Source organism: Miscanthus floridulus, chromosome 5 (assembly GCF_019320115.1).
Source record: "Miscanthus floridulus cultivar M001 chromosome 5, ASM1932011v1, whole genome shotgun sequence".
Taxonomy (NCBI): Eukaryota; Viridiplantae; Streptophyta; class Magnoliopsida; order Poales; family Poaceae; genus Miscanthus; species Miscanthus floridulus.
The window spans coordinates 93893529-93912598 of record NC_089584.1 but is presented as its reverse complement, the minus strand read 5'-3'; the positions used below and the strand labels follow the sequence as shown (position 1 = coordinate 93912598).

The 19070-nt window shown below is 43.6% G+C and overlaps 2 protein-coding genes across 2 annotated transcripts; both read right to left on the bottom strand.

Moving 5' to 3' along the window:
- Positions 1 to 2276: 2276 nt before the first annotated feature.
- LOC136452631 (CASP-like protein 4A3) lies at positions 2277 to 7962 on the bottom strand. Its single transcript, XM_066453233.1, has 3 exons — positions 6932 to 7962; positions 6679 to 6814; positions 2277 to 2569 (listed from the first exon to the last, which is right to left on the bottom strand). Exons 1-3 carry the CDS (start codon positions 7960 to 7962, stop codon positions 2378 to 2380), a joined length of 1359 nt encoding a protein of 452 aa, XP_066309330.1. The 3' UTR covers positions 2277 to 2377.
- A 4329-nt stretch (positions 7963 to 12291) lies between these two features.
- Positions 12292 to 15547, bottom strand: LOC136452630 (uncharacterized). The gene is made up of 4 exons (XM_066453232.1): positions 15019 to 15547; positions 14853 to 14934; positions 13613 to 13827; positions 12292 to 13352 (listed from the first exon to the last, which is right to left on the bottom strand). Exons 1-4 carry the CDS (start codon positions 15477 to 15479, stop codon positions 13229 to 13231), a joined length of 882 nt encoding a protein of 293 aa, XP_066309329.1. The 5' UTR covers positions 15480 to 15547; the 3' UTR covers positions 12292 to 13228.
- Positions 15548 to 19070: the final 3523 nt, after the last annotated feature.

Below are 19070 nucleotides of genomic sequence, written 5' to 3'. Positions count from 1 at the left end.
CAAAAACTTTAAATTAATATATTTATCTCTAGGAAAATGAAAAAAAATATCCAACAAAATGTGAAAAGTTCTCAATACAATACATTTGATGTCTAAATGCATTTTAAAAAACATTACATAACATAATATGAGATATAATAGGATTGGCAAAAAATGCAACATCTAATTAATGTTGAATGTGTTTATGCTGGTTGTATCTTGCGTTTTTGTTATAGAAAGATTTTGAAAATGCATCTAATTGTTCTGTGGTTTTTGGTGAATTAATGACAATGCAAGTAAAGTAATGAGATTTACAAAGCATCCCTACAATTTTTGGGAATTTATTTTTTTTCTGAATTTTTATTTTTAGAGCTAAATCTAAATTTTGGAATCTTCTAAAGATATTTTCATGAGCTTTAAATTGTTTTATTTGGGTGTCTTATTTTCTAATATATCTTTAGGATTTTTCTTAGAACTTTAAGAAACTTAGTGATATTTTTATGTTTTAAAAATTTATAAGGAATTTACTGGATTTTTAAACTAAAAATTGAAGAAAAGTGCCTTGAAAACCACTTCTATAACCTAGGCAATGAGGTCATTCATACAGTTTTGAGAGTTGAAGGGGTAAGGTATCTGATTTTAGAGTTCGACGAGAAAAATCATATCACAATAATAATTCAAGTAGGTAACATAGAATTTTTCACCTTGGCAGCTGTGTGAAAGGGACGGAAAATCCGATTTTATACGGCAACCACCAGTTTGGGTTGAAAGGGATGGAAGTGGGCCGATGGGATGAGAAAAAAAAAACACAATAAACAAAAAAAGAAGGAAAAATACTAAATCTAAAATCCCAGCGCCGTGGAATTCAGACATGTGGTTTTTGTGCATGAATTTCATGCTCCAAAACAGCACGAATCTGCAAAAAGTTTTCTGACCGCATTACATTGTTGGCTTGTCACGTCTGGGAGAAGAGACTGCACGATGATAATGGTGCAAAACCGCATAGCCAGCCCGCAAACATTAGAATATATCTTAGATCTTAGGAACTGCTAACCCGAAATGGCATCGCATATTTCTGATGCACATCGATTAGAGCGAGTGTAACTGCCTATACGCCCAGCCCACATCAGAGCTGACCATCATATCATATGTAGAGGTGCGCAACCTATGGTACGGGTACCTGGGGAGTGGTCTCCAAGTTGCATATCTTTCAGGCTTTCAGTATAAAAGAAAAAAGTCTATATAACCCACAAACTATTAAGGGTAGACTACTTCATCCCCAAACTATAAAACCGGATTTTCTACCCTTAACTTTTCAAAACCGGTCAAATAACTCCCAAACGGTTTTGGACGGTGATTTTACTACAGTGACAGTAGTTTTGTCTTTTTCTTTTTTATTTATTTCCACTGAATGTTTAAAAAATCATAAAATAGAAAATCTAATTTTTTTACTCCGCATGAGTACATCTACACAGTGAACATATAGTATGGTATGCTTTAGTATAAAGTTTTTTATATAGCTGTAGACCTATGTTTTTCTATAATTAATTGAAATAATTCAGAGCTGCAGCTTCTATGTTCTAGTTGTGGTGAAATTTTTATGATGGGCTAATTATTGTACGCTTAAACTATAGTAAAAAGTTCATACTTAGTGGATCATATATAACTTAGTTACAGATAAAGCATAGATTTAACAAGCATAAATCTAAATAAATCTATAACTAAGTTATACATGATCCAATAAGTATAAAATTTTTACTACAGTTTAAGCATATAATAATTAGTCCACCATACAAATTTCACAACAATTGGACAATAGAATATTTTAATTAATTACAGAAAAACATAGATCTAAAGCTACATCAAAAACTTTATACTAAAACATACCATATTATATATTTACTGTATAGATCTACTCATGTGGAGTAAAAAAAAATAGATTTTCTATTTTATGATTTTTCTATGATTTACTATAATTTTTTAAAGGTTCCGTGGAAATAAATAAAAAAGGAAAAACAAAACAATTGTCACTATAGCAAAACCACCGTACAAAACCGTTTAGAGGCTATTTAACCGGTTTTGAAAAGTTTAGAGGATAGAAAATCCGGTTTTATATTTTGGTGGATGAAGTAGTCCACCCTTAATAATTAGGGGGTTATGTAGACTTTTTAAGTATAAAACGACCAGCATGAAACCTCGGTACAGCCACTTCAAAATTTTAAAAGCAAACCTTGACTCACTGTACTGCTACAATTTGCCCAAGTTGTAGAGATTAAGCCCACTTTGGAACTTAGGAATTTCACAGAAATAATGTAGAAATTTCACATGAATCAAGATTCAGTGACCCAAGAAGCATACAGGAAGTAGTATTCACATCATGCAATGCACAACGGTAGCTCTATGAAACCAAGCTGAAGACACAGTAAGCAGAGATGACTGAGTTAAGACCAAGAGCAATGAAAGCTAGGAATGCCATGGAAGCTGAGGCATTGATCAGTTTGGTAAATTGATCCCCTCCAAACCGAGACATCCAAACACCATTACGAGAAAGTGCTGCTGAAGATGCTGACAACAGGAGGTAAGCTAACATCTGCAATAGCATGAAAAACCATTCAGACACATTTTGGTCACTAACAAATTTTAAGCCAAGTTGCAAGCTCAAAACTAGTAGAGCAAAACACAAAAAATGAATGTCCGAGACATGGTTAAACAGGAATTTGTGGAGACTAGTGGGACGTCTTTGGTATCCCAGCATAGCAGATCCTAAGCCCTAGTAAAGGAGGAGGGTTATGTTAGACGCAATGAGTCAATGTAAAAACTTAATCACTTTAATGGAGATGAAACCCAAAAGAATCCTGTTGGGGCATAACCCTTTTAGCGACGCGCCATGTCGGAACCTGAGTATGGTGTTAAATGAGCAAGGGCCGGGTCATCACCCTCGTGACGCGCCGTGTCGCGATGGATACGGTGTCAAGTGAGCAAGGATCGGGTCGTCGCATCCTTAGTGGCGCGCCACATCGACGCCCGGGTGTGGTGCAAAATAAGCAAGGGTCTTCACACCTACCTCGACGGGTGCGAAGGATAAGGAAGCTAGTCGAACCAACTAGGATCCGTTTAGGTAGCTGGAATATAGGGTCCCTTACAGATAAGTTAAGACAGTTAGTGGACACCGCGTTAGGAGGCGTGTAAATATCTTATGCGTTCAAGAGATTAAATGAAAGGGGCGGAAGGCGAAAGAGATGGGCAATACCGGCTTCAAGCTCTGGTACACAGGGACAACTTCAAATAAAAATGGAGTAGGAGTTTTGATTAATAAGAGCCTCAAGGATGGTGTGGTGGAGGTGAGAAGGCAAGAGGATAGGATCATCTTAGTTAAACTTGTCATTAGTGAATGGTCTTAAACGTAATTAGTGCGTATACCCCCAAGTAGGCCATGATGAGAGTGCTAAGCGACTTTTCTAGGAAGACTTAGATCGCTTGGTTAGAGCTGTCCCTAGTAGCAAGCTCTTTATAGGAGGTGATCTTAATTGCCATGTAGGTATATCAAGTGCAAGTTTCGAGGCGGTTCATAGGGGTTTCGGATATGGTAGTAAGAACCAGGAGGAAGAGGAAGTCTTAAACTTCGCCATAGCTTTTGATCTGATGATAGCTAACACTTTCTTCCGTAAGAGACAGTCTCATTTAGTGACATTTAGTAACGGCCAGTACTCTAATCAAATCGAGTTTGTCCTTACAAGGAGGAATAAACGAACATGCGTGAACTGTAAGGTGATACCTAGAAAATGTGTGGTCGCTCAACACAAGCTGGTGGTGGCTAACTTCCGCTTTCTGGTGCAAGCTCGTGGGAACAAACAAGCTAGGGTTGCTAGAACGAAGTGGTGGAAATTAGAAGGAGAGGCATCAAAGGTCTTTAAGGAAAAGGTCAATAAAGAATGCCCTTAGAATGATGAAGGCGATGCAAACATCATGTGGGACAAGAGGCAACATGCGTTCGGAAGGTTGCTTCAAAGATACTTGAGTGACCAAAGAGAGCAGATGCGACTCGAAAGACACTTGGTGGTGGAATGAAGATGTGCAAAAGGCTATCAAGGAAAGGAGTGCTATAAGCGCTTGTATCATAACAGATGTGCAAACAACATAGAGAAGTACAAGGTGACAAAGAAGACTGCAAAACGAGCGGTGAGCGAGGCAAAGGGGCAAGCCTATGAGGGCCTTTATCGACGTTTGAGTATGAAGGAAGAAGACAAAAACATTTATAGGATGGCTAGAGCTCGCGATAGAAAGACAAGGGACTTCAACCAAGTCAAGTGCATAAAGGATGAGAGAGAGCGACTCTTGGTGAAGGAGGATGAGATCAGACATAGATGGCAAGAGTATTTTGATAAAGTATTCAATGGTGAGAACGAGAATACCACCGTTCAGCTGGATGACTCATTTGATAACACTAACAGGCGCTTTGTGCGGAGGATTCAAGAATCGAAGGTCAGAGAAGTCTTGAAAAGGATGAAAGGGGGCAAAGCGATGGGCCCTGATGCCTAATGGTATCCCAATCAAGGTGTGGAGATGTCTCGGGTATATAGCTATAGTATAGCTAACCAAGATGTTCAACAATATCTTTCGATCAAACAAGATGCCTAGGGGTGGAGAAGAAGCATATTGGTACCAATCTACAAAAACAAAGGAGATATCCAAAGTTGTACTAATTATCGGGGAATTAAGCTGATGGGCCACACTATGAAGTTATGGGAGAGAGTCATCGAGCAGCGCATGCGAGGAACGACGCAGATATCAACAAACCAGTTTAGTTTCTTGCCCAGAAGGTCAACCACAAAAGCAATCTTCTTAATAAGACATGTTATGGAGCGGTTTAGAGAGCAGAAGAAGGACCTCCACTTGATTTTCATTGACTTGGAGAAGGCTTATGACAAGATACCAAGAAATGTTATGTGGTGGTCTTTGGACAAACATAAAGTCACATCAAAGTACGTGACCCTCATCAAGGACATGTACAACAATATTGTGATTAGTGTTCGAACAAATGATGGTAACAAAGATTACTCCCCGATTAAAATTGGACTTCATTAAGGGTTAGCCTTAAGCCCGTATCTCTTTGTCTTGGTAATGGATGAGGTTACCATGAACATACAAGGGATATCCCTTGGTCTATGTTGTTCGCTGATGATGTAGTGTTAGTGGACGAAAGCCAGACGGAAGTAACTAGAAAACTAGAGTTATGAAGGCAGACCCTTGAGTCTAAAGGTTTTAGATTGAGCAGAACTAAAACCGAATACATAAGATGCGACTTTGGCGGAGTTGTACAGGAGGAGGGAGAAGTGAGTTTGGAAGGTCAAATAGTGCCTAAGAAGGATACCTTTCGATATTTGAGATCGATGCTACAGAGGGATGGAGATATTGATGCGGACGTTAGCCATAGAATCAAAGTAGGGTGAATCAAGTGGCGACAAGCTTCTGGCATTCTCTGTGACAAGAGGGTACCACAAAAGCTAAAAGACAAGTTCTATAGAACGACGATTAGACCGGCTATGTTGTATAGAGCAGAATGTTGATCTACAAAGATTCGACATGTTCAACAACTGAGTGTTGCAGAAATACGTATGTTGCGATGGATTTGCGGTCACACAAGAATGGACCGAGTTCGGAACGATGATATACGTGATCGCCTAGAGGTAACATCAATTGAAGAAAAGCTTATCCAACATCGGTTGTGGTGGTTTGGCCATGTCCAAAGAAGACCTCCAGAAGCACCAGTGCATTATGGAGTCCTAAGCCAAGCTAATAATATGAGAAGAGGTAGAGGAAGACCGAAATTGACGTGGGGAGAGACAATAAAAAGAAATTTGAAAACTTAGGATATACCTAGAGATCTATGTTTGAATAAGAGTACTTGGAAAGCAGCTATTGAAGTGCCTGAACCGTGACTTGGGGCTCTTGGTTGGTTTCAACTCTAGCCTACCCCAACTTGCTTGGGACTGAAAGCCTATGTTGTTGTTGTTGTTGTTTGTTGTTGCAATACATTGCTGAAAACATGGTCTGGCGAATTCCAAAGGAAAGAATATAATGTAGAACAAATTGATATACATGCATTGTACAAGGAACATCTAAACAACACATGACTTTGGTGGCGAATCAGGTGATCCATAAGCACACAAAGTCCATAGTTATTAGTCATAAATGTGTCAAAACCTCAAGCACTGCACCAATCTCATTCATTTCTGAAAAGTTCCCTTATCGTGACAAATGTTTGAAGTTGGAGGAACTGGAAAGGTGTTATTCATCAATTCATGGAACAACTCTTTTACTCACACCTGATGACGCACTGTAATTTATTTGTACAATGTTTATACCAACTAAACAAAATAGGCATATACCAAACCAAATCCAGTAGGAACAATAATGATATAGACATATACCAGTCGGGAAACGATAATTGCCACCTAGCGTTCATCCACAATCTAGGACTTCTTTATAAGAAAATAATTGCTGCAATAGTTCATCCGATTTGTGCAACTATATTTAGTTTTGCAATTATTAAATGGCCATAAACTTTGATCTAGTTTTCTGACACCGATAAATCACTAGGGCTCAAAGCTTGTGAAATCGTGCTATCATAAATTCATGGTATGGTTCCCAACAACACACAAATACAGAAGAGCAGAATAGCAGTTTACTCATGCTTACCTGATCCATGGCAAGATTGAAGTAGCTGCGGAATGGAGCTCGAATCATGTGCCTCCCTGTAACAAGGTAATGCACCTCGGCTACCAACTGGAATCCAGAGTAGGTAAAAGCCAGGACGCTCGCAGCGAGTACATACCTACATCGCCAAAATTCACCAATTTTCAGCTCCCATCAACACTAATAAGAAACGGCAGCTGTGACTAATGAAGAAGGTTTTAACTGAGATCAGCGCTCTAGGAGTCCAGAGGGAAACCTGTACTCGTTGTAGCGGCGGAAGGAATCGCCGGACCAGCCCGTCGTGGTATCGGCGGCCATGACGGAGAGCGCAACCAGGCAGAACACGGCGGCTGAAACCCTAAACCCTAGCTCGGCCCTCCTCAGCTCCGCGCGCCGCACCTTCTCCGGGACGCCGCCAATGAGCCACCTCTTGGACCCCACGCCGCCTCCGACTACCCCAACGGCAGTAACGGCGGCGGCCGTGGCGAGTGACCCAGTGTCGCTCGGAGGTGTAACCTTGTCCTTGTCCGGCGTGGCCTTCGCCTCCGTCGCCGCGGGGTCTTCGCCGGAGAGGAGCTTCGCGATGGTGACGGCCGATTCCTTCTGCGGCGATCCGGTTGGGGACGCCTCGGCCGAGGAGGCCTTTCGCGGCGTCGAATCTTCAGTTTGGGCTAGAACGACGGCTAGCGTCATGCTCCCCGATTCGCTAGCCGATTCCGCCGCCTCCTGCTCCGACTTGGCTTCCGAGGACGCCGGCGCTGGAGTAGGCGGTGATACTGGAGCGGGTGAGGGAGGGGGCAGTGGGCGCGGCGGTGACGTCTGGCCCTGTCGCGGGAGGGGTGGAGAAGCATCAGCGCTGGGCGGAGGCGGAGGCGGCGGAGGAGGCTGTGGCGACGAGGGATGCGGAGTTGAGGAAGGAGAGCTATCGCCGGGAGTATGAGGAGGTGGAGCAGCAGGAGGAGGAGGTGGAGCTGGCGCTGGATTCTCCGGCGAGAGGGATCCGTCGGAGGAGGGTTTGACAGGCGGATGTTCTGAAGAAGGAGAAGAAGGCGCGATGGGCTCTACCGCCGGCGGAGGCGGCGGTGTTGGGTTTGGTGAGGCCATGGAGCAGCTCGATTGCTCGATGGCTGGGGCTGCTGGTGTGGTGGCTCTGCCATCGGCAGTCGGGGACCGCGGGGAGTGGGGGATTTGTGCGGCCGAGCCGCCGAGGCCAGTTGATACTTGATACTGCGGAGTGACGAGTGGGGACTGGGGAGATCCGTCAGTGTCTTTCGGTTGAACCGTCATGATAACAATTAACAATTCAATAGCAATGTCGCTCCACTGCTAATTAACTGCACAGTCTGATTTAATGATAATTTAACCTGAATAATATTCAGTTCTTTCCTCATTGAATCATGTCAATAGATCGATTATATCCAATCAAAAGCTAACTTTCTGTGATACCAATTCGCAAACTGAAATACGCAACTCAGTCGCGCATCTGCGCTATCGCAGACCTGCGCCCTCTCCCTCTCTTCTTCTCCATCGCCAGCGGGCTTAGAAAACAAAAAGGTTGGAGGAGGCGGGCGGGCCAAACGGTTGGGACGGGAAAGACGGCAGCAAGACAAAGGTAGCGGTGATGCCGCCGAAGTAGGTAGCGGAGAAGGCAGCGGGGCCAGGTTGGGGGCGGCGCGCCCATGGCCATGGCAGCGGCTAAGAGAGGGGAGGAAGGAGGCCGTGGCGAGTGGTGGGAAGGAATACGGTGATAGATGTGTGAGGGAGGAGGCGGTGAAGTAGGGGTGCCAGCGAGGACGGAAGGCAAAGGCGGCGGTGCGGGCGAGGAGGAAGACGGCTCGCGCGATGTCTCCCTCCATGCCAATAGTGACTTGTCTATTCCTTACCGGTCAAACTATGTCTCTTTGGACAATTGGCAGTTGCCATGAGGTTATGGTTGTTCATCGAATGCTTTGCTGCGTCAAGAGTCTGTGGCAGCGAGAAAGCTGAGTGCGAGTTAAAATTCAACCATAGCCAAATCAGGAATTACCAGAATTTAGTTATACCGGATATATTTGGATGGTGGCTAAGCTAATAAAATCCTTAATATGTCAATTTTCTTATACCTTTGAGAATGACAATCAGAACCCGTGAATAATTAGTTTACTATATCGAAATATGTATAATAGGGATGTTGATTTTCAGATTTTTTTTTTGTGAGGAACACGGTGGTCTGAAACTCCAAATGGACCACAAGTCGGATGTATTGTTTAGCAAAGATTATGTGTTAGAGCTCGTTAACAAAATACATTTATCACCTATTTGACACGGCTCTTTCCAGTTGTGGCTTCTTGGAAGGAGTCCTTCCTAATAACCATATAAAAAAGGCTTCTTGCGAGGAGTCCGAACGGTTTTTGACTCCTCATAAACTTAATGTAAATTATTACAAAATTAATACTAGAGTCGTTTTTGCCAAACCTATTTTAAAACGTCTCCAGTTTCGCTGAGCTCCGGGGCCTACCAAACGGGATCGAAAAAATACATTTAGTTTTTTAATAAAAAATGCATTTGGTGTGACCACCTCAAAGCTGACAAGCTATAGTGCTTTTTTGGCATGGTTGAATGTAGGGGGTTTGTTTCCTTTGGACAAAAATTTAGCCCTATCGTGTCGAACCTTTAGATACCAATTAGGAGTATTGAACATAAATTAATTATAAAGCTAATTACATAAATTGAGGCTAATTTACAAGATGAAACCATTAAGTCTAACTAGATGATACCCCGGGTGTTATAGCGGTGACTTTATAATGTTGTATAGAATGAAATTCATAGAGAAAAAATGAAATCATGAAAAGAAATAACTCATACGGCTGTAGAGACATTGGTAAATAAATACTGTTTCTTATAACGTTAGTCAATCGGCAATGAGAACATCTACCTATATTGAATAGTTTATCTAATTACTTGTTTAAAGAGTGAGAACATGATAGTCAATCATTTGTTTGCTGATATCTTCACACTGGTAACTTAGTTGAGAGAGTGAGACAAACCTTGATTTCGTACAATCCTTGAGCCTCGTGATTACATTCATGTATATATAACTGAAAATTCCCAGCAGAATTCATGGAGAAGGCCTTCATTACGCAATAGTAGCTGTGTTGATTGGTGATGAAAGTGGAGGACGCAGTTTCACATTTGGAGGTAAAAGAATCGATAAGCACTACTGCATGTGCCTGTTCGTTTTATGTAGTTCTACGCAGCGTGTGGCAGGTAGAAGAACCGATACAGCACTGCTGCATGTGCCTGTTTGTTTTTTTTTTGAGACAATTCACTGTGTGCCATTAAAAAAGATCGTAATGCCATGTGTGTCTTTAAAAAAGTTCAGCGGTTTTCAGCGCCACTGCTCCAACTTTTTCGTGCCCTCCATGTCACTTTCGTCAGTTTGGGCTCTAACACCGTCAAACTGCAGGTGTGAAAAGACGAAAATGCCCTTAAGTGTAAATATGTCATTAATTTTTTTTAGCATCTTAACGACTTAAAATGAAAAAACTCAAAACTAGAAAGTTGTAGATCTCGTCGAGATCTATAATTTTCATATAAAAATTATTTTCATTTAATTTCGCAAAAAAAAATAATATTATTTTTCTAAGATATATTAATCATATCAAATCATATTTTTTTGCGAAATTAAATGAAAATAATTTTTATATGAAAATTATAGATCTCGACGAGATCTACAACTTTCTAGTTTCGAGTTTTTTTATTTGAAGTCGTTAAGATGCTCAAAAAAATTAATGACATATTTACACTTAAGGGCATTTTCGTCTTTTTACACCTGCAGTTTTACGGCGTTAGAGCCCAAACTGACGGAAGTGGTATGGAGGGCACGAAAAAGTTGAAGCAGTGACGCTGAAGACCGCTGAACTTTTTTAGAGATATATAGAGCATTGTGATCTTTTTTAATGGCATACATAGAATTCCCCCTTGTTTTTTTAAGGTGTGCAATCGGTGATTAGTGAGGCACAGCACAAACGCACGCGTTGTGGTGATTAGCAAGGAAAAAAGAGAGGAGACGTGGCTTAAGGAGAGGCTAGAAAAATCAGCTAGGGGATATCTCCTATTTAGTTACAGAAGATTAGTCTATGATTCGACAATATGATGTTACAGTAAACATTTGCTAATAATAGATTAATTAGACTTAATAGATTTATCTCGCTAATTAGTCTACTCCTATGCAATTATTTATAAATAGCTCATGTTTAGCCATCCTAGTTAGCATGTGAACGTCCAATGTGACACTGACCAAACTAAATTTAGGTGGTGTTTAAATCTAGGGAATAAAGTTTAAAGATGTCATATCGGGTGTCACATGGGAGTGTTTGGATAGTAATAATAAAAACAAATTATAGAAGTCCTCAGTAATCCGCGAGATGAATTTATTAAGCCTAATCAATCTGTCATTAGCACATATTTACTGTAGCACCATATTATCAAATCATAGACTAATTAGGCTTAAAATATTTATCTCACAAATTAGTCACAATCTGTGCAATTAGTTATTTTTAATTTATATTTAATACTTCATGCATGTGTCTAAATATCTGATATAATAGGAAGTAAATTTTAAGGAGAGAAACTAAACAAGGTCTTATCTTGACACAATGGCTAAACTAAATTTATGAGTTAAATACACTGGCGGCCCTTAAACTTGTGTTCCTGTGCCACTTAGATCCAGGAACTCTCAAATTCAAAATCTGCCTCCTGAACTTGTCAAGTTATTCACCGTAGGTCCATACCGCTTCATGCACCTGCTGACTAGGATAAAAAAAATTATCCTAGTCAGCAGCTACATGAAGGGGTTTGGACCTACGGTGCACGACTTAACAAATTTAGGGGTGTATATTTTGGATTTGAGAGTTCGCGAACCTAAGTGGCACAGGGCCGCCAGTGTATTTAAACTCTAAATTTATCTTGGCACAATGGCACCATCAAATTTTAGTGGTGAATCAAAACTCTAGTCAAGTTACAGGACATGACCAAAATTTAGCTCGGCACCCGAGGGTACGGACCAAACTTGTGTCTAAGCTTGTGGGATCGAATTGTCATTAGGATTACACATGCATAAAATAAACAGAATTACTAGCGACCAGATATCCGGATGGAAACCCGCGTCCGGACGCCCGCAGCTGTCGCACGCCCGCGCTAGGCGGGGACCTCCCGCGTCGCTCCCCGCGCTTCCCCTTCGCGTCTAGCGCCCATAACCGCACAGTGCTCTATCCCTCAACTTTCCACATGCATGCACGGCGCCCCAACAACTGCAGCAGACGGATATGGCGGGTGAGTCACATTGCAAACATGTGCAGCATCCAATCTATTTTTGAAACATCTATATTAACACACTTGCAACAAGCATCTAAAGGTAGATGAAACAATTGAAACATGCATGTGAAACACTTAAAAAACACCTGAAAAAACACTTGAAAAGTCATTGCAAAACATACGCAACATCAAGATAAAAACACTTGCAACATATGAATGAAACATATGCAACATCCAAATAAAAACACTTGCAACATACGTCTGATAAAATAGATGAAACATTTGAAACAGACGCTTACAACATACGTGTATAGCCATTGCAACATATGTAACATCTTGATATACTTTTGCAACATCCATATGAAACACTTGCAACATACCTCTGAAACATCTTAAACAGTTGAAACAGACGCTTGTAACATGCGCATTCAAGTGAACATCTAGTTGCTGCTTTTGGACGAAAATGGAGGGTCGTCGACGCGGAGCTTGACGCCGGCGTGGAGCTCAATCCTACGGAATGGCCAGAGGTCGCCTGTGTAGAGCTCATCGTCGGCACGGACCGCGACAGGCGGATGGAGCGTGGCTACAACGGGAGGCGTGAGTCCAGATGCGGGCGCGCAGCAGGGGCGTGCGGCTCAGGGAGGGCGAGATCTGTCCCGCGAGCAAGGGTGGCGCAGGGGAGGGCGGGATTCGTCCCGCGAGCAGGGGCGCGCAGACGCCGCAAAGTGAGCAGGTGACATGAACAGGGGCGACACATACAGGGGCGGCGCGAGCGGGGTCGGTTCCACGAGTAGGCGACGCGAGCGGGGTCCATCCGGACAGCCGAACGCCCTATCAGGAGTATTACTGTAAAATAAAAGCCTTGATTTACTTTGCAAATCGTACGGCACACATTGCATGAAGCTCATTTTATATACAATTACTGTTATTATTACAAGAATATAATCGATCACACCCATGTGTCCCTTAAGAACTTGCGATCCACTGTACAGCAAAAGTGCCATGCAATCGCAAGGTGACTCACTAATTTGTGACACACAAAACATACTTTCAGCTATATACGATTATCACCAAGACATTTTTCATGGGTACATTCATACAGGCACAGAAAAATATGAACTGTAGGGTCAAGAAGTGGGGCCTGTTCGCAAACTTATCAGCTGGCTTATCAGCTAGAATCTATAATATTTTTCTCTCGCAGTAAAACAGAAAGCCGACTTATCAGCCTGTTTTAATACCATCCGAACAGGCCCGTGAACTACTCTTTACAACTTGGCGGATTTGCACACTTAAAAACAGTAGAAGGAGGTTGCTTGTATTCAGGTATGCTTGAGGGATCAACTGGCCGGACCTCACCAGGCTGAAAAAATAAGCTGCTATGCCTGCAGAAATAGCATCAAACAGTTAAGACACGATTCCCTTTGAGGCTTCAGTTAGCAACAGTACCAGAAGACCGTTTATGTGCGTAACATTATAATGACAAATCAAACCTATCTGACACAAGTTCTGCTTAAGAGTAAGAATAAGAGAAGTGTCCTAAGAACCAAATGAGGAATGTGCAGTGTTGTTCACCAGAGAAAAAACTTGCATAACCAAGTACAATACCGAATACACTAGAGTTAGTCAGGTTACTACGTTTTACCTCCGAAGGTCTAGCCCAATCAATCCAGCTTGAAGAATTGACAAGTTATCAGAATCTGGTGAAACAATGACAACAGTTTCCCCTGAGTACTGGGTCTCTAGTATTGACATGAGCTGCGTCACCCGAACAAATACGTCTGCTACGCTCTCATTTGGAGTACCATCACTGATAGGAGGAGGCTTCATGTCTGGAGAAATGTTATCTGACGCATACACCTAATGCAGCCATCATGCCAAGAAAAGCATAGTTCAGTCAGAATAGGAGTAAATTTGTTGCAAAAAACAATCTAATGTAGAGCATGCAGCTCAATTAAAGTAATTGAAAAGTAGGAATCCATTATCTTAGGAGGATACACATTCGTGAAAAATTGACTATTAGTTCATGCCCAGTAAGCCCAGAAGCTTTATGTATCTGCTGGAATTCCATTATCACTAATTAATTCAGCAGTGTAAAAAAGCATTGGCAGTGATCTGACAATAGTTTGGTTTATGATGATGATGAAGCAGTTAAGCAACATCTGAACCTGAAAACATGCTGTATCCCTGTTGTCTTGTAATAAGAAACATTGTTCCATTCAAGCTAGCAGCTAGCTGCTCTTGTACTCCCACAAATCCTACTTAGGCTGTCCGCACCGCTCGCCTCTAAAGCATGCGCTACGCCGCGGCCGCACCGCTCGCCTGGAAACCGCGCGCTACGCAATCGGCCGGCCGGTCGAACGCTACTCCTGAAGGACCACTGTGCGTACACTAAGGCCCCGTTTAGATCCAAAATTTTTTGGATTTTGGCTACTATAGCACTTTCGTTTGTATTTGACAATTAGTGTCTAATTATGGACTAATTAGGTTCAAAAGTTTCGTCTCGCGATTTCTCACCCAACTGTACAATTAGTTTTTTTTCTGTCTACATTTAGTACTCCATGCATGTGCCGCAAGATTCGATGTGACGGGTACTACGCAAAATTTTTTGGAATCTAAACGGGGCCTAAATGAACTGTAGCGGGGAGAGAGAGAGTTGGAGAGAGAGAAAGGGAGGAAGGGGAATAAAATATAGAGTAGTTGGTATAGAGTATGAGATAAAAATAACATAAGTGCGAGAGAAATGTGTATAGAGTAAAGAATCTCGATGACTAGATAGAATATTCCTTTTAAGAGATGGAAATAGAGGCGATGAGTGAGGATAGCCTTACACGCAGCTGTAGTTAAAGCCTGTTTATGATATAGTAATGTGCAGAAATAAGTACCTCGGGCAAGGTGTCTAAGCTCTTCCCCTCAAACGCACCCAATCCGCGTGCATCCAAGAAGCTGTACTCCGGCACGATGCGACTGCAATCAAGGCAAGTTAATTCAGTATCCATATGGAATCAAAGAGGCAGTTGAAGTAACAGAGACTAGGCGCGGGCACCTCACCTGCGGTTGATCCCGTTGGCCGCGGCAATGATCTCGGCCGCCTGGTACGCGCGCTGCGTGATGGACGGCCATATCCAGCAGTCGTCCTCGCACGCGCCGAGGCGCTGGAGCTCGAGCGCGGCGCGCGCCGTCTGGCGGAGCCCCACGGGGGAGAGGCCGCTGTCGACGGAGGTCTTGGCGACCGGGTTGGTGCGGAGGAGGCCCTGCCCCTCGTACACGGACTCGCCCGCGCGCACCAGAAAGTAGCGGTTCGCCAGCCGCGGCGGGGGCATGCGGAACAGCCCGCGCGCCGACGCAGGCAAGGGGGCGGGCGCCATTGGGAGGGTCAGCGCCCCCGGGAGAAGGAGGAGATCACGGCGGCGGAGGGAGGGGAAAGCGACGCGCTGTGGCCGTGGAGGTAGCGGTGGCGCGGAGGAGGCGAGCGGCGAGGATGGAGCGGAGGAGCGCGCGGGGGCCTGCATTGCCGTCTGCGCTCTGGACGACGGACGTGCGCTCGGCTCAAAGGAGCATCCGTGGCCGGGGTGAGTGCGAGACGAGTAAAATATCCAACAAGTTGGGCCGGCCTGATGCTTACTGGCGCAGGCCGGAAAAGTTTTCCAGGCCTTATTTAGATTGAAATTTTTGTAATCTGGTAGCACGTTTCGTTTATATTTGATAAACTTTGTCCGATCATGGAATAACTAGGCTCAAAAGATTCGTATCGTGATTTACAACCAAACTGTGTAATTAGTTATTTTTTTACCTACATTTAATGCTCCATACATACGTCAAAAAATTGATGTGATGGAAAGAGAGTGAAAAAGCTTGGAATTTGGAGGTGATCTAAACAAGGCCCCAGTGAACATTGGGCGGCTCATCTGCTAAAGATCACTAGTCCTAGATCCATCAGAAATGTATTCATCAAGTTTAAAAGAATAATGTATTAATCAAACAATAGTAATTAATTTAGAAATGCACCTTTCAATAATTTGCTTATATCAATGTAGTCTTCAATAATACAATCTTCTTTTTTGTTTGGAAAGGAGGATGAAATGTGTGTACTCTCTTAACATTTACAATCCAAGTTTTGGCAATGCTCCTTGAATACAGAACAGTTCGGATCAGTGACTCCTTTGAAAGGTACAAAGTCCAAACAATACTAGATGATGGATTGAATTATCCTTAGTGAAATATAAAGCCAGAACAGAACATATGATATTACCATCTTTTATAATTAACTACAATAGTTTTGGACCACAGTAACATAAGGGCCCTTTTGGTTGATTGATGTCGTAGTCTGCAAAGCTACCGATGAAGTTCCGTTGCCAACATTCAGTGGGTCTGTATAACGATACTAATTTGGTGTCATAAATTTTAGCGTTTTTTCTATAAATTTAGGTTACAGTGTGTCAAATGACAGCTACTGATGAGCACATTGTGAAAAATAGTTTATAATGTATCTAATGATACTAACTTGACGCAATAAATTTTTAGAGTTCTTTTCTATAAATTTGTTCTTACTTTAAAAAATTTAACTTAAGACAACTCTATGAATTGATTTATTCTGGAATAGAGGTAGTACCCCTAATGCCATGTGGATTATAAGAAAATAGTCATGTATCCGAGGCCAGTTCAGAATAACCAAAAGGTTATTTAAGGGTGCGGTAAAAGAGATCTTACCAATTTTTGCTTGCTATAAGCCCGGCTGATCCAATGGTCACTTTAGCACTTAAGACTCCAAATAGATGGTCTAATAAAGTAACGTTTATAGTAACCAACTTCACAACAAAACTATTAGTTTATTAGGCCACACAAGTGATCTTAAATTTAGCATTTAACTTTAGGCAACTAAATTTTAGAGATAGAAAGGGGAAGATGAGAGGTGATGAGTAACGACAAACAACAAACATAGGGATACCAAATACGCAAACCAGATATTTTGATGCCAACTCTACGTTTCTACCGCCATTTGCATTGAGGCCTAATGGTTTGTCGACTTGAATGTTTAAATTCTTTGATCACCCCCTGCTCTTTCCATTCAAAAGAGAGTACTATAACCCTGTTCGCTTGTCTTATGAGCCATACTGTTTCAGCGAAGGAACAATATTTTTCTCTCATAACAAATCAGCGAACAGTACTTTCAGCCATAACTTTTCAGCGAAGCGAACATGGCTACGTGCAAAGCTGAATAAAGCAGGGGCAAATATGCCAATACCCCCTCATAGGGTCTGTCGGTGCAGAATGTGACCAACTAATAAATATTTGTAGTTTTGCCGTACGTTGTGATCGGAGGTGGCCTATCACTCAATAACACATGGTTTATATTGGTTCAGGCAACGTGCCCTACATCCAGTTTGGGTCGGTCAATGACTTTATTCCTAAGCCTAGATGCTCGAAGTTTGCAGTGGGGTTACAAACGAGAAGGAGAAAGATGGAGTGTACAAGAGGTCCGGTCGACTCCGGTCGAAAGAGCCAAGAGCGACAGGAGCTACGCTATGAGCTAAGTGTTCAAGCGTGTGCTTGGACAAAATCGTCCGGAGGATTTTTGTCTTGCTGGCGGGTACGCGTGAGCGCACCCGTGGGTGTAGCCCCCGAGCGGTTCGGGCAGAACCGTCTGGGGGGTTTCTTGTGTTATCAATGGGGGAGTTTTTATTTTAAGACGGAGTTTTGTCGCCCAAGACGTCGTTGTGCAGCCAAGGCAGTTTTTAGTTTGTTTTGAGAGATTGGGTGAGAGGGAGCTTGTGGATCCTAGCGTCGGTGCGCGCCGTGGGATCGAGCGAGAGAGTCAGTCAAGGGTTTTGGACGAGACAGAGCTCACTGATCCTGGCGTCGATGCGCGCCATGGGATCGGGTGAGGTAGTTAGTTTTGGTCGAGACAGAGCTCACTGATCCTGGCGTCGATGCGCGCCATGGGATCGAGCGAGGGAGTCAGTCTTGGACGAGACAGAGCTCACTGATCCTGGCGTCGATGCGCGCCGTGGGATCGAGCGAGGGAGTCAGTCTTGGATGAGACAGAGCTCACTGATCCTAGCGTCGATGCGCGCCGTGGGGTCGAGCGAGGGAGTCAGTCTTGGACGAGACAGAGCTCACTGATCCTGGCGTCGATGCACGTCGTGGGATCGAGCGAGTTGGAATCGTGTCTTGGACGAGACAGAGCTCACTGATCCTGGCGTCGATGCGCGCCGTGGGATCGAGCGAGGGAGTCAGTCTTGGACGAGATAGAGCTCACTGATCCTAGCATTGATGCGCGCCGTGGGATCGAGCGAGGGAGTCAATCTTGGATGAGACAGAGCTCACTGATCCTGGCGTCGATGCGCGCTGTGGGATCGAGCGAGGGAGTCAGTCTTAGATGAGACAGAGCTCACTGATCCTGGCGTCAATGCACGCCGTGGGATCGAGTGAGCCGGAGTCGTGTCTTGGATGAGACAGAACTCACTGATCCTGGCGTCGATGCGCACCGTGGGATTGAGCGAGGGAGTGAGTCTTGGACAAGACAGAGTTCACTGATCCTGGTGTTGATGTGCGCCGTAGGATCGAGCGAGTCAGAGTCATAGGGCGAGATCAGGGTTGCAGACCTGGGTGTTTAGAGCGCAGTCGGAAGCGTAGCCGGATGGGGCAAGATCAGGGTCGCAAACCTAGGTTTTTGGAGCATAGTCAAAAGCGTAGCCGGATGGGGCAAGATCGGGGTCGCAAACCTAGGTTTTTGGAGCACAGTCGGAAGGGGCGAGTTTGGGGTCACAGTCCTAGGCTTTTTGTCTTGAGCCCTCGAGCCCTGTTGGGCCTTAGTAGGGGTCGGTGTGAGTTGCGTGCGTTACCCCATCCTTGGTTCCTCACAACCGGAGGGGCTGAGTTTTGTCGCTTATCCTGATAGCTTAGGCTCGAGTGACACACTCGGTGAGTTCGCTAACGGGTGTGATCGAGTGGAATCCGGGTCCGTCGTTCATGACGGGGTCGGCATAGCACTCTTGTGACATTCCACTACTCCTTTACTTGCAACCCAGCAGATGCCTGAGCCATTCCAGAGATCGACCCGGGTGAAAGGATCAAGATGCCCAAGAGGGGGGCGGTTGAAT